Source organism: Panthera uncia, assembly GCF_023721935.1.
Source record: "Panthera uncia isolate 11264 chromosome D3 unlocalized genomic scaffold, Puncia_PCG_1.0 HiC_scaffold_8, whole genome shotgun sequence".
Taxonomy (NCBI): domain Eukaryota; kingdom Metazoa; phylum Chordata; class Mammalia; order Carnivora; family Felidae; genus Panthera; species Panthera uncia.
In genome coordinates, this window is record NW_026057586.1 from 63,660,290 (window position 1) to 63,676,077 (window position 15,788).

Below are 15,788 nucleotides of genomic sequence, written 5' to 3' on the forward strand. Positions count from 1 at the left end.
AGATAGCACCTATCACCCTAGAATCCAGTATATGATCAACTTGGATGCAAACAGCCAAAATGAAATTCCATTGACAAAGGGATCTAAGTATGGGTTTGTGTTGCCTGCGTCTCCCTTTTTGGACATGCTTTCTTGTCTGTCCAGTTCCAGGGATGGTGCTACCAATAAATCAGGCACCAGTAACCTGGTGGTTTTTCTGAACAGTCATTCATTCAATAAATATTTGAGCATCAGTTCAGGTCCAGACATTGTGCTAGGTCCATAAGTGAACAAGACATACAAGATCCCTGTTCTCTTAAAATTTCATTCTAGGGCGGGGCGGGGAAACAGGCTAGGAGGTCCTGGCGGGAGTAGGGTCAGCCAAGGACTGGGAGATTCAGAGAAGCTGCAGAATCCAGAGCAGATGAGGTCTTCAGGCCACGCCCGGAGGCGTTTGCGTTTCACTTGTATCAATCAAGCGCTAATTAATGATGGCCAAACTGCACCAGACTGTGGACTTCCTAGACCGTTTACTCCTTTCGATATAACCTCCACAACCCCCCAATGCTGCCTGTCGAGTCTCCTGGCCACTCTGGGTCCCTTAACCTATCGGGCCACTTCGGGTCGAGGCCACCTCGTCCCTGTCTGCTGGTCACCTCAGCCCCCGCGGTCATCTCCTTCCAGAACCACTTCGACCCATTGGGCCTGTCCGCCCATCGGTATCCCTCAGGGCGGGTCCCCCTGAGCCCCTAGGCCGGCCAGGTCACCTCAGTGCCACGCCTCCATGACCAGAGATTCGGCGTGTACGTTAATGCTTTGTTCCCAGAGCAGGTTTTCGAAATGCCGCTCCCTCTAGTCTCCAGCTGTTTTCCTGCCAGCGCGGGGAGAGCCGGCCGCGGCAGCGCCCCCGGCGGCGCACCGCAGCCCAGGAAGAAGGGAGTGGCCGCCACCACCACCGCCTCCCCCACCTCCCCCGTCTCCCCCGCCTCCACCCGGAACGCGGGAGCGGCCGCGAGTGGCGCACGCCCCGACCGTCACGACCGTGTTCCTGATTGGTGGAGCCGGGCGACGACAAGGGGAGGGCCCAGGCGGCAGCTGGGAGCCGGAGCCCGCGCGTGCGCAGAGAGAGTGCGCTGAGCTGAGGGGGAGGTGGCCGGCCGCTTGTCCTGCGTCCGCCATTTTGTTGCTGTGGCTCTTGGGAACGGGCTCGGCAAAGCCGCCCCGGAGGCGCGACGCTTTTAGGAGTCGGTTCTTTGCGTGGCGGCGGGTTTCGGTGCAGAGTCGTGGGGGGGCGCGGAGTCGGCGCGTTCCAGGCCAGGAGTGATTGGAGGCACCCCGGTACTCCGGGCAGCCCGAGAACCCCGGGGCGGCCTCCGCTGCGGCTCGGCTTCGCCCGCCCCGACCTCGGGCTCTGCTCCGCATTCCCCGGGCCGGCTCCCTCCGTAAGGCGGCCCCGGAGCAGGCGGGCGGCGGCGGAGGATGCTGCGGGCCCGGAGCCGAGAGGAAGGTGGCTCGGCCCTCTAAGCGCGCCTCGAGGTGTGCCAAGAGGCCCTTCCTTGGCCGCAAAGCCGTCTGTCGGGCAGAGGCGTCCAGAACAGAAGAGAGCAGCCGCCGCCCCGACTCGCCGCAGAGCCCCGGCTCGACACCATGTCCTCCGCCAGGTTCGACTCCTCAGACCGCTCCGCCTGGTACATGGGGCCGGTGTCTCGCCAGGAGGCGCAGACCCGGCTCCAGGGCCAGCGCCACGGTATGTTCCTAGTTCGCGACTCCTCCACCTGCCCTGGGGATTATGTGCTGTCCGTGTCCGAGAACTCGCGGGTCTCCCACTACATCATCAACTCTCTGCCCAACCGCCGTTTTAAGATTGGGGACCAGGAATTTGACCACTTGCCGGCCCTGCTGGAGTTCTACAAGATCCACTACCTGGACACCACCACCCTAATCGAGCCCGCGCCCAGGTATGCGAGCGCCCGCGTCCTCGGGAGCACAGCCCACTCCGACCGCGGAGGAGAGTCGAGAATGGCAGGGGCTTGTCCGCTTGGGATCTATCGAAGAGTTGGGGGAGGGGGGTGCGGCGAGGGGCGATTGAACCCGTTTCACCCCATTCTGAACCCAATTATTTTCCAGAAGGCATTCTGAACGGAAGGCTAGTGTCAGGATCTGGGTCACTGAATGCGGGGATGCGTTTTAAACATGTTTAACGGTGGTTTGCATAGTTAAAATGCACGCTTTTTTTTGCCCTTTGTCATATTATCTATTGGCTTATTCTACTACAGCAGAATGTTTTATTGTTGTTTTTAAACCTTTTTTGGACCACAGACTTATTTGAGAATCTCAAAGTAGTCGTGACTTTCCCCCCTCCCTAAAAATGTCCGTACACTCAATTTTGCACACTACTCAAGGTTCTTGCAACTCCCTGCTCCAGTTTTAGAACTCTTGGACTGCAGCCTTTGGAACAATCGACAAATGAAAATGCTTGAGCGTTCAGAAACAAAACCTTTAACTGTGAAACATCAGAACTATATATTGATAACTTGGTGCCAGGTTTGAATTAATGCCAGACACCTTTTGTTTTATAATTACAGAAATTTTAAAATAAGGTGTATTGGCTTCATCTAAGACATATTTTTAAGTTTTTATTTTATAGTTTACTCCCAAGCTGGATCATTAATAGGTCAGAAATCAATCTGGTTAAATTCTAAGGAGGGATAAGGTTATAATGTTACTTACTAAAGGACAAATTTAGAGCAACACTTTCTTAATTCTATGCAAGTTTAGTTTCAGATATGCTTTTTGGATATTTCTGAGTCTAATGATTTAATATTAAAGTTAAGCACCCAAGGGCTCCTGGCTGGCTCAGTTTTTAAGCCACCAACTTCAGCTTTAGGTCATGATCTCACGGTTTGTGAGTTCAAGCCCTGCATCGGGTTCTGCTCTCACAGCACCCAGCCTGCTAAGGATCTGCTCTCCCTCTCTCTCTGCCTCTCCCCTGCCCCCCCAAAATAAATAAATAAAGTTAGGCCTCCAAAGTGACTCCGAGCATCAAGCATCCTCCTTTTCAAGTAAAGTGCATTGTTTTATTTGATTACTTGCTTTAATTTGTCTTTAGTATTTTCTCACTTTTATTTAAATTATGCCAAATTTGAACTGAAGAAATTGCCTAGAATTTTTATTTTAATAAAAGGTATTTTACTGCCCATTTTGCTTTTTGAACATCTGTTTAAAAGGGATAGGGTGCTAATACTGGTTTTTTTGGAATGAAATGTTTCTGATTTTATAGATTCGCTGGCAAGGTGTTGCTCTGAGCTTTAACCATTAAAAGGTATAATAATTAAGGAACCCCCACTGCATGCGTAAGTGTTGCTTCTGTGGAATAAGATAGAGAAGAAACAAAGCCATGACGGTATCATGACTGTAAGATTAACTGCTGAACCAAATGGACTTTAAAAACTGGGAGAAAGTGATTATAAATCAAATAGTGTATAATAAAGACCTAGGCACCAAGAATCTGATTAGTGAAATCTCCAGGTCCCCAAAGATGCTGGCAATTAGAGTCAACTTTGAGCATAGTATAATTCTGATCTAAGGGGTTGGAGAGAATATTAGAACCAACTGTAATGAGATTTTTAATATGTTTAAGTGAATTCTCCAACTCATGGAGGTGAATTATGTCATTAATTTCAGGCATTTATTAAGCCGTGTTATGTGAAAGGCACTGTGCTTGCTTTGAGGTGACAGATACTATTAATACAGCTGTTTGAGAAAGTGTGAGTAAATGGTTGAATTCCCTCCTAGAGAGAAAAGGGAGTATGCTGCAGTGGCTTCCCATTACCAACAAAAACAACTCCGCATTTTTCATACATGTGTCTTCCCAGATACCAGACATAACTTTATGTTTTTGTTGCCTGTCCTCCTCCCTCTCCCCTACCCGTTCTTCCTTTAGTGCAGCCCCACTAGCCAACTGGGGCTATTGGCTCTTCCCTTGATTGCCTAACCCCCACTCCTCGAGTATTGAAATCTTAACTGCTGTTCTAGGCCCCTCAAATAATAAGCCCTCCCGCTTACACTGCAGCTTTAATTGTTTTTCCCTTCTCCCTCTTTTTGCTCTCTGCCCCAGGCATGTTGCTGTAATTTAGTTTCTTGTTTTTCATTGTGATCAGAGGGTGATCACAATGCTGGTTGGATTAGATCCTGACTGGATTTACTTTCTTAATCTTTGGACTGTCCTTCAAGCTTGAAATTCGCCGATTTGGTTTAATATGTTTTCAACCTTCAGAAAAAACTAGAGGTATCCTGTAAAGCCTTGACCAAAAGCAAGTCAGTTTAATGCCTCTTCACACCCAGGGCCGCCCAGGTGGTTCAGATGGTTGAGCATGACTTCGGCTCAGGTCATGATCTTGTGGTTAGTGGGTTCGAGCCCTGTTGTCAGCATGGAGCCTGCTTCGGATCCTGTGTCCCCCTGTCTGTGGCCCTGACCCACGCGTGAGCCTTCTCTCTCTTTCTCTTTAAAAAGTAAACATTTTTTAAAAATGCCTCTTCACATCCAAACAAGATAAATTAAGTGGTTTAGTTATTTAGGCGTCAGAATTGAGCTTTTAAGGCCAAAGTTTCATGCCCCTTAGCTTTTTAATTTTGCTTAGTGAAAAATTATAACAGTATGACTTCCTCAGAATTTGAGGACTGGTGCTTGTTTCCTAGTCTGATCTTTTTTATTGGAATGTTCCTTAACATTTAGTTTTGTATTTTCAAATGTTTATGAGCATTATATGTCAGTGATAGAAGTTGAGAACAATGGATGGCAGACATACTTTTTCCATAATAGAACTTATATTTTAGTGGAAGAGACCAACTAAAAATTAGGAAAATAAATAAAATACAAGATTAATAAATGCTATGAAGGAAATGCAGCTGGGCAGAGAGAATATAATAGAAGAGACCTACCTGATGTAGTGTGGTCAGAGAAACACGATGTTAACTAAGGGTAGAGAAGAGGCAAGCCTTGGGAAGGCTTGGATTAAGAGAAGGGGAAGAACCTTTCAGTCATAGGGAAGAGCTTACACAAAGTCCAGAGGTGAAAAAGATAGTAGGTTGGTAGTGGTGAGAGTTTTGTTGTTTTGTTTTATTTTGTTTTAGAGAGCTCAAACTGGGGAGAGGAACTGAGGGGGAGAGAGAGAATCTTAGGCAGACTCCATGCTGAGCCCGACACAGGGCTCCATCCCACGACCCTAGGATCATGATGTTAGCCAAAATCCAAGAGGGACTCTCAAAACTGACTGAGCCACCCAGGCGCCCCGGGAGTATGGTGCTTAAATAAGGGGGTCCAATAAGAGTTATGAGATATAATGATCAAGATAAGGAAATTGGATTTTAATTAAAGCACAGTGGGTCCCGTGGAAGGAATTTGAAGCAGGGGAGTCCTCTGGGGTTGTCACTGCTATTCAGGTGCAAAATGTTCATGGCTGATAACATATATGTGTCATAGTTCATACAGACTGACTTGAGCTATGGCTTGGAGGTGCCTGTTTTGGAGTTAAGATTGAGTTGCTGATGGGAGGGGAGTGGGGAATGATGAGGAAAGAGAAAGAAGAAACCAAAATGACTTGATACATTAGTAACTTTGTATCTTCTCAGTTTATCTTATTAATTCCTTTTTGTATTTGTGGGTATTCCTGTGGTGGGTTTTAAATTAAATTTTGTTTTTAATTTAAGAAAAAAACCTCCAAAAGGTGTTATGTCTTGTCAGATGGCTTTTGTTGATTTTGAGTGACCTTAAAGGATTCTCTTTCAGCATGTGAGTGTACTTTTTATATTACAGTTGGTGAACAAAACCTTTGGTGGTTTTCACCTCCAACTTATTTGAGTATAAACATTTTTAAGATTCTGTTCATTAAGTTATAGTTAGTATTCAGGTAAGTGCTAGTGCTTCTTAATTTAATGGAGGTGATTTCCAGTTTAACAACAGAATGTTTCAGAAGATTCCTGAGTGGATTGTTTAGATATGAAATATGTTTTCCTGTGGTTTAGAAACTGTGCTTTGTATAGCTTACTTTGCTTATAAAATCTCCAGTTCTTAGCTTATATAGCTATATGAAGGCTAGGAGAAAAATCATGAAAAGTAAAGTTTTTTAATTGAGGCAAGTTGACCCTTAGAGAAAATATTTGATTTTCTCAACAGACATTGCATGTTACACGTATTTGGTAACATAGAACTAACATTGAATCAAAATAATCCCTGTCAAATTCTTGAGAAGATTACTGGTACTGGGATTTTTTAAAGGCAATTTCCATGCTATCTAATATGATAGAGTAGCTGGAAAAGGATGCCCAGCCTAGTCTGAGTGCCCAGAGGAGGGCCCTCCCACCTGTGAAACAGAAGCCAAGCCTTGCATGGACCAGAGGATGCCATGGGCATCATGGTCACACCTCCTCCCACATCCCCTGTTCCAAATATTTGAGGGATCTAAAATCTGGACTTTTATAATTAGGATTGGGGGAGAAAAATTACCAGTAATTTTGATTAGCATAGAATTTGGCACCATGAATAAACCTTTGGTTTTCTTCTTACCGGTAGTTAACTCCTCTAAATTTGATTCAGATGAGATACAAGAACATTGTCATTATGCTGGGAATGGAAGTTTGCCTGGTTAAGAGTTGTGACATGTAAAGTACTGGTAGGCATTTGATTTGTGATTTTTTTCTCTTACTTAAGACTCAAATACAGAGATTTGTTTTTTTAACCTAAGATAGAATTTTTCTTTTGACTTGAAGAGTTGGACTAGATTATTTCTAGGTTTCCTTCAGGCTAAAATATTTTAGTTTTTCCTGATAAGTAAAAGGGGACAGTGCTAATTAGTGGGAGTTCAGATTATTTTAGAGTCTGAGCTAAGATCATACCACATAAGGTGGAGCCACTAGGCATGTGGCAACTAGTCTGGAATGACGTCCGAGAGCATGAGTGGAACAGTGGTGAACTGAAGAGGCTTGGAGAGCAAACCAAGTGGCATACAGGATTTTTTTGTATAGCAGAATTAAACCAGATGTGGGGAATTGGAGTGCTGAAGTTTTTGTGTTTTCAGAAAGAAAAAAAAAAAAGAATAGGGACAGTAATGGGAAATGCTTCTCTATGTCTTTGGCATTTTATTTTTATTAGCAGCAATTTCACTGTATTGAAGCCTACTCTATACCAAAACCCACTACTAGACTCAAGGCATATAATGGGAGTAAATCATGGTTTTAGCCCTTAAGAAGCTCAATATATTGAACAAGTTAAAATAGAATACCATGGGAACTTAAAAGCAAGGATGATCAACTGGGGGGTCAGAGAAGGCTTGAAAGAAGAGGTGAGAAGAAGAGAAGAGGTGGTGGCAGTGCCTGCTAGGGAAAGGCACAGTTGTAATTAATATGAGTGATGGGCAGTGAGATAGGAAGGAAGAATAAATACTAAATTATAAAAGGCCTCCTATGCTTTGTGAATAAATTTAACAGTGGGAGCTATCTAAAGTTTTTGATGGCTGGGTGACTCAGTAGAGCATCCGACTCTCAATCTCAAGGTCATGAGTTCAATCCCCACACTGGGCATGGAGCCTACTTAAAAAATAAAATAAAGTTGTTTTGGGTTTTTTGTTTTTAATGTTTGTTTATTCTTGAGAGAGAGAGAGAGAGAGCACACAAGCATGAGCGGGGGAGGTGCAGAGAGAAGAGAATTGCCATGGCCAGTTTTACTTTTTAGAAACTGCTCTGGTGTGAGACTGGGTAGGGAGAGAGTCTAGGATGTGGAACTAATGAAGGCCTGTTACAGGAGAAGGGATTGTGAAAAGCTGAACTCTAAGACCTTTGGGACTATAAAGTGGAAACTAACAGTTGTTGCTGGGCAATTGCATGTAGAAGGTGAGGGAAGAGGTATGACTTCAAGAATGATTCAGTGGTGTCTTTAATTGAGAGAATAGAAGAGAATTGATCAGGGTGAGGGGGGATGATTGTTTTCAGCAGGGAGAATCTTTTTGAGATGTGTACTGGAAGCCAGGTTTAGCAATCTGATGGGCTTGTTATTGAGAAGAGAATTGGGGGCTAAATGTAGATTTGGGAGTCTAAACTTAGGGAATCCACAGAGTGAACAGAAGAGGAGCTGTGGAAGGGAGTGGAGAGGCAGCCACAGGCATAGAGAGCTATAAATGATGCTGTGAATGTCTAGGGGTGGAAGGGTGAGGTTCTCAGTATTCAGTGCTTGTTTCGCTAGAGACGTTCTTAGCCAGTCTTCTTAGAATTGTTTTTCTTACCTATTTTGTTTTGTTTTCCAACTTTTTACTATGAAATATTTCTGTACATAAAAGAGAATACGTACATGTATATAGTAAGAAAAATCTTCAAAACCCATTTGATTGACTTCTTTAATATTTTTTTAACGTTTACTTTTTTGAGAGACAGAGTGTGAGCGGGGAGGGGCAGAGAGAGGGGGAGACACAGAATCCGAAGCAGCCCCAGGCTCTGAGCTGTCAGCACAGAGCTCATTGTGGGGCTTGAAATCTGAGACTGAGATTGTGACCTGAGCCAAAGTCAGATGCTTTACCAACTGAGCCACCCAGGCGCCCCCGTGTGACTCCTTTAAAAAACTAGATTACCAGTACCTTTGAAACTCTCCTCCCAGAAGTTGTATTGCTTTTGCATGAAGAAAGAAATTTTAACCTTAGAAGTTATTAACACTCAGGCTTAAAAAAAATGTTTTATCTGTGCTTTATACATGAAGCTGAGATGCTTTTAATCTAAAGGAGAGGGGGTTCGTTGACATTAGATAAGAAGAGGCAATTTCCAGTTAGTCATCCAGGGCCGCCTTATTCAATAAGCTATAGGCTATATATAAGTTAGGGAGAAGCATGGGTCTAAGTGTGTTTGAATGGGATTGGGAAACTCTTTACATATAAAATTTAAAGAAGAGTTGACAGCTGCTCTTTTACAGTTTTGATCAAGGAATAAATCAAAATGATTGAGAAACAGTGAATTGTTCCAATTTTACGTTATGTTTAGGCTGTGGGGCCTAATAGAAAGGGCAAGATAAGCTGTCCTGTCATCATGGTTTCATGTCTACAGTGGAACTAATGTGTAATTTGCAGGAAATTTTGATGAATATATGAGTTTGAGGATGTGGGGTGGAAGACTTTGAATTTATGTCAGGCACATGGCTGGGAGATTGATTTGGTGTCTAATTTAAGATCTGTGCATGTGCTGAATCAGGAGACGAGCCCCATGGTCACTATAGCGATAATAATGGTGGAGAAAGTAGAAACTATCTTCCATCTCTGTCAGATTTGCATGTATCCCCCTCGCCAGAGAAGTATTAAAAGATGAAAACACTCTCTGCTCTTTTAACCAAGTAATCTAGACAAAGAATCAGCAAACTTTAAGGGGCCAGATAGTAAATATTTTAAGCTTTTTAATTTTTATTTTAATGTTTATGTTTTTATTATTTAAAAAAAATTTTTTTTTAATGTTTGTTTATTTTCGAGACAGAGAGAGACAGAGCATGAACAGGGGAGGGGCAGAGAGAGAGGGAGACACAGAATCTGAAATGGGCTCCAGGCTCTGAGCTGTCAGCACAGAGCCCGACGTGGGGCTCGAACTCACGGACCGTGAGATCATGACCTGAGCCGAAGTCGGATGCTTAACCGACTGAGCCACCCAGGCGCCCCTAATGTTTATTTTTTGAGAGAGAGATTGACAGAGTGTGAGCAGGGGAGGGGCAGAGAGAGAGAGGAAGACACAGAATCCGAAGCAGGCTCCAGGCTCTGAGCTGTCAGCACAGAGCCCAACGCAGGGCTCGAACCCACAAACCGTGAGATCATGACCCGAGCTGAAGTTGGGTGCTCAACCGACTGAGCCACCCATGCACCCAAAATATTTTAAGCTTTGTAGGCCATATAGTTTCTGTCACAGTTTCTCAACTATGCCCTTAGAGCAGAAAAGTAGTCATACACAATACTTAAAAGAATGAGTTTGTCTCATTTATTTTAAAAAAATACAGTAGACTGAATGGCACAGAGGCCATAGTTTGTAGGTCCCTAGGCCAGACTCAGTTTTTGTATAGTGTACTGAAGCTAAGAATGGTTATTGTATTTTCCAAAAGTTGTATTAAAAAAGAATATACGACATAGGCCATATGTATAGCCTGCAAAGCCTTAAACATGTACCAACGGTTTACAGAAATTCCTCAACGTCAAGGGCCTTGCCAGCAAAGCTCCTGGGCTGTAGTTAAAGGAATGAGCAGCGTGCCCCGTGAGGTGTGGAGAGGCTGGGGAAGGGAGTGTTTGAACTCTTGGGCCTCTAGTCTTTTTCTGATACAGAACCAAAATATGTAAGCCTGTCTTCAACAAAATCTTTCAACTTCAAAGGGAACTAGTCTTCAGCTTTTATTCGTTCATCAACTCCTTGCTTGTTCTGCCCCCTAACAACTCACTCTTTCCTTTGAATACTCCTTGACCCTATCAACTACTGTCATGACCCACAGTAATCACACGTTGTGCTTTGGTTGCCTTCTAGTCTCTGCCTATATTAAATTGGCAGTCTTTTAAGAGCAAGAACTTGGTTTTAATACATTGTTTGTCTCTCAAGTTCTTAGTACATAGTAAGTCCAGTGGATACCTACGTAGATGAATTTGATTAATGTTAATCCCCACTGAAGCTATACTAGTGTCCTCACAATTTGTGTTGTAGAACTAACTGCTTTTAACTTTTAAGTACACAGACAATGAAAATACCCTTGGAGGGGGTCTGATTTGGAACTGATTGTGTTTTTAGTAAAGGTATATGAGATTTATGTAGTACCACCCAGACTTCACAGATTGTCTGTGGCCTGTGAAATAGGAGCAGGGTGTACCTTAAAGAGGGTGGGGGTGGGGAGCTAATTGGATGCTCAGTAACAGCCAGGAACTGTCGTGCATGTTTCACATACAATCCGACATTGATTCCCATACACTCAAAAGATGCAGGGTTTGTTCCTGAGGCTGACTAGCTTAGAGGTTATGAGTGAGGACTCTAGAACAAGACTGCCTGAGTACAAATCTAACCCTGAGTTGGCATTGGCTTCCTCATCTGTAAAATGGGGATACTCACAGAATTGACGAGAGGATTAAATAATTTAAAGTTTATATAGACTGCAGATAGTGCCTGGCATAGGTAATAAATGTCAGCTCTATTACTGTTGCTGCTCCTGCAGCTACTCCTGCTGTCTCCTAATCACCGTTGTGTAGTATATTGATTACTGTTAATTCAGTAGTCCACATACTATATTAAGCAAGTCATTTACGTTAAAAAAGAAACAAGTTTGGGGGGCGCCCGGGTGGCTCAGTCTGTTGAGTGTCCAACTTTTGGTTTCGACTCAGGTCATAATCTCACAGTTTGTGAGTTCAAGCCCTGAGTAGGACTCTGGGCTGAAAGTATGGAGCCTGTTTCAGATTCTCTCTCCCTCTCTGCCCCTCCTTGGCTTGCTCTCTCTCTCTCAATAAATAAATAAATGAACATAAAAAATGTAAGTTTTGCCAAATTATGAAGACTGCCTTTTGAAAAGTAGTGTGGCAGTGTGTACCAAGGGCCATGAAAATACCCATGTTTTTTAATCGGAAATCTAGGCTTTACAACAATCTAGTATGGAAAAAATAGTTCAAAAGACTTCATGATGTTGGTGATCAGATAGGGAGAAAGAAAAACTAAGTCTCCAAAAACATGGGGATGCTAAGTTGTTGCAAGCTCACAGAATGAAATGGTGCCCTGCCATAAAAGTAATCCTGTAGATCAGTGATATGGCAAACACCTGTAGTGTGATATTAGGCAGAAAAACTGCCACGGGCATACACAAGACTCTTTTAAGAAATAAACTTGGCCAGTGGGAGGGGGTAAAAAGAAAAGGAGAATTGTACCTATCATAATAGGGCAGGAACTGTGGGATTTTTAAAAATTTATTATTTTTTAAGTTTATTTATTTTGAGAAAGAAAGGGAGCATGCAAGGGGGAGAGGGGCAGAGAGAGAGGGAGAGAGAGAATCCCAAGCAAGCTCCCCCCTGTCAATGTGGAGTCTGAACTCACTAACTGAGATCACAACCTGAGCTGAAACCAGGAGTTGGATGCATGCAGTTGACATGTGATTTAACAAGATGTATTGAGGATGCTAAACTTCTGTTGCAATACAAACTACAGAACATAGGGGCGCCTGGGTGGCTCAGTCGGTTGAGCGTCCAACTTCAGCTCAGGTCATGATCTTGTGGCTCACGAGTTCCAGCCCCGCGTCTGGCTCTGTGCTGACAGCTCGGAGCCTGGAGCCTGTTTCGGATTCTGTGTGTGTCTCTCTCTCTGCCCCCCTAACCCACTCGCATTCTGTCTTTGTCTCTCTCAAAAATAAATAAACATTAAAAAAGAAATAAAAAAAAAACTGCAGAACATAAAACAGTGTGATAAAATTTCTTAACTAAGAATATAGCAAGGAAAAAATTCATCATAGAGGAGAATGATTTATTTAAAAGTTTGACAAACACTGGTATAGAGTAATATCTTTCCCTTAAGAGTAATGTTCTTTCTCTCTTAAGGTATCCGAGCCCACCAATGGGATCTGTATCAGCACCCAACCTGCCTACAGCAGAAGAAAATCTGGAATACGTACGGACTCTCTATGATTTTCCTGGGAATGATGCCGAAGACCTGCCCTTTAAGAAGGGTGAGATCCTGGTGATAATAGAGAAGCCTGAAGAACAGTGGTGGAGTGCCCGGAACAAGGATGGCCGAATTGGGATGATTCCTGTCCCTTATGTTGAAAAGCTTGTGAGGTCCTCACCACATGGAAAGCACGGGAATAGGAATTCCAACAGTTATGGAATCCCAGAACCTGCTCATGCATATGCTCAACCTCAGACCACAACTCCTCTACCTGCAGTTTCCAGTACTCCTGGAGCAGCGATCAACCCTTTGCCATCCACACAGAATGGACCTGTCTTTGCAAAAGCCATCCAGAAAAGAGTACCCTGTGCTTATGACAAGACCGCCTTGGCATTAGAGGTAAAATTTACAAGGCTGGTTTTTTGGGTCTTTTAACAGTTCGGTTTTCATTTTCAGTTGTAATTTCATTTCTGCAAAGTAATGACTGCTGATTTAAGGTTCTGTTCAGGGGAATAAGAGAACTGGGTGATTTTGGAAGATCCACTATGAGTGTCCCATGTGACTCTTTTGTCCTTTCCCGTTCTTTGTTTCTCCCAAGGTGTAGTCTCTCCTAGGTTTAGTTTCACGGTATTTGGTGTTCTTTCCAATAAGGAAAGATGATGGTTTAATAAACACTCATGACCTAGAGACAAAATCAGCATACAGATAGATCTGTAGCTACTTGTACAGTTCTATATTTCTCTAACATTGTGACCGACTGAGGAAAATATGATAAATGTCTTAGAATTCCTCTTCAGCTAGGCAGAGAAATGTTTACAATAGCTCAGATCTTACTTAGTAGAGATTTTGTAAATTACAATAGCATGAAATAAAGCTTGAACTTTTTTTCGTTCCTTTTTTTTTTTTTTTTTTTTTTTTTTAGTAGGCTCCTTGCCCAATGTGGGGCTTGAATTCATGACCCTGATTAAGAGTCACATGCTATACTGACTGAGCCAGCCAGGTGCCCCAGAACTTGAACAATTGCCAAGTCATATTCTTTAAACCAAACGTTAACTGCCTTAAAAAAAAAAAAAAAAAAAAAGCTTTGGGGTTCCTAGGTGGCTTAATAGGTTAGGCATCCAACTCTGGTTCAGGTCATGATCTTGTAGTTCATGGGTTCAGGCCCCACATTGGGCTCTGCACTGACAGTGTGGAGAGCCTGCTTGGAATTCTCTATCTTTTCCTTTCTCTCTGCCCCTTCCCCACCCACTCTTTGTCTCTCTCAAAAATAAACTTTGGGGGGGTGGGGAGGGGTGGTGTGTGTGCCTGGGTGGCTCATTCAGTTAAGCATCCAACTCTGGTTTGAGCCCTGCATCAGACTCTGTGCTGGCAGTGTGGGGCCTGCTTGGGATTCTCTCCCTCTCTTTCTGCCTCTCCCCTGCTCATGATTTCTTTCTCTCTCTCAAAATAAATAAACTTGAAAAAAATTTAAAAACAGTCTCTTCAATGCTTAGCAAAAAGTCTTGAAGACCGTTGTTGATAAGCCAGTTGAGGGTATAAAACTACGTATTACAGGAGGTAGAAGTTTAATGAGACATTTGATACACCTGGAGTGACCACAAATGAGCACAAACCCCAGGGGAAGAACAGAAGGATTTGAAAAATAGGAATTTTTAAAAATTCCTATTTTTAGAGCAGTCCTGTATATTTTTCGTGTCATTTTTCACTGAGGTATAAAATGCACATAGCAAGATGGGCCCTAAATGTTAACATACCAGAACATGGAATTTGGTGCCACAAATCCTAGCTCTTTTATTTATTGATAAGTTATGAAAATGCTTTATGAGCCACAAACTATAAGGTAATCATTATAATATGATTAAATACTCTTTCTTAGTATTATCAAATGCATATATGTTTGAGAAACTAGAATTAAGCTAGTGATTGTTCTTTGTGTGTTCACCCCAAGGTCAGAGTAGAGCAGGGTTGGGGGACAGCCCAGGTGCATGACAGAAGGATGAAGTAATGGAGCCTGTTGATTCAAAAAAGCAGAACTTAACCCACAGAACAGCCTGCTCACAGATAAAAGCTAGCATTGATTTGTTCTGTGATTTTTTTCCGTTGGTAATCCTCAGTTTCTCTGGACCAGCAGTAATGTCTGACTGAACTACACCTAAAGGTTTGTTTCAGAGTCTGATGACTTCTCCCTCTCGTGTTGGGTTTTAAGGAGTGAGCATCTGAGGCTTGTGGCAGGGACCAGGTCTGGGGAGGACCCACATGCTTTCATGCTTCCTGGTAGAGGAACAGGAAAGAAACCAGACTGAATCCTGGCTGAGTAGGCCTTCCAGCTTTCTCATCCCCACACAGACCTGCCCCTGCACAGGTACACGCCTCTGGCCTAGTTCACACGTCAGCACCCTAAAATTATGTAGGGTGTTCTGGGCTCTAAACGCTTTCCAGTTTGCACAGTGATTTCTGCCTTTGAGGCATTTTCACATCTGTTGTCTCATCATAGGAGAGCTAGAATTCAGAGAGTTGGTGTGACTCGCATGTGTTAGACACATTGGGGTTGAGGCACCCAGTCAGAATTCCAAGAGCTCCATAGAGGAAATCAAGAATTGGGCTCTTAACCTGAGCTAGGTTTTAAAGCCTCACTCCATTTAGGCCACCTCCCTGTTGACCTTTAGCTCTAAGATGTACATGCATTTTAGAAGCCCATACCTCCTGTGTATTATTGCCTGGAGTGTGCATAGGGGGCTTGTAGAATGCAAGACCAGGTACTACAATGGGGATCATTTAGAACTTAGTGAGCGGATACCAGGGTAGGTGCCTTAGACCAGGATGAGGTGACAGAGCCTAGTTAATGATGTGTATTTTAAGATAGCCCACATACTTGGCCATTATGCAGCTCTTCTTGTCTCTCAGACCCCAAAGAGAGGTCTCTACACCTGAGCTGCCTCGTGACACTACCCCAGCTGTGTAAGCCTCATCAAAGGCTTGCTTTGGTGCTTCACTGAGAGAGTGTAAGGGGGACCTGAGAAATAAACCTTTGCTAAATTCCATTTAATTATATTTCTCATTCTATATATTTAAATGAGACTTTTGGCTATAGCATAAGTAAATAGTTCTTTGAGTTACATTATCTTCTAAAACTTAGTGCTTATCTGATCTTGTTAAAAACAACTCTCTTGAGA

At 43.4% G+C, this 15,788-nt stretch overlaps 1 protein-coding gene across 2 annotated transcripts in view; it reads left to right on the plus strand.

The window, feature by feature from the left end:
- The first annotated feature begins 986 nt into the window (after positions 1–986).
- CRKL (CRK like proto-oncogene, adaptor protein) overlaps positions 987–15,788 on the plus strand; it is a 37,728-nt gene continuing 22,926 nt past the window's right edge. The window contains exons 1-2 of one of the 2 annotated variants that reach the window (XM_049619752.1): positions 987–1,937; positions 12,549–13,014. In XM_049619752.1, the coding sequence (XP_049475709.1) occupies positions 1,627–1,937; positions 12,549–13,014 (777 nt within the window). In that variant the 5' untranslated portion in view covers positions 987–1,626. The remainder of the gene's footprint in view (positions 1,938–12,548; positions 13,015–15,788) is intronic. The other variant, XM_049619749.1, reaches the window with a different exon arrangement.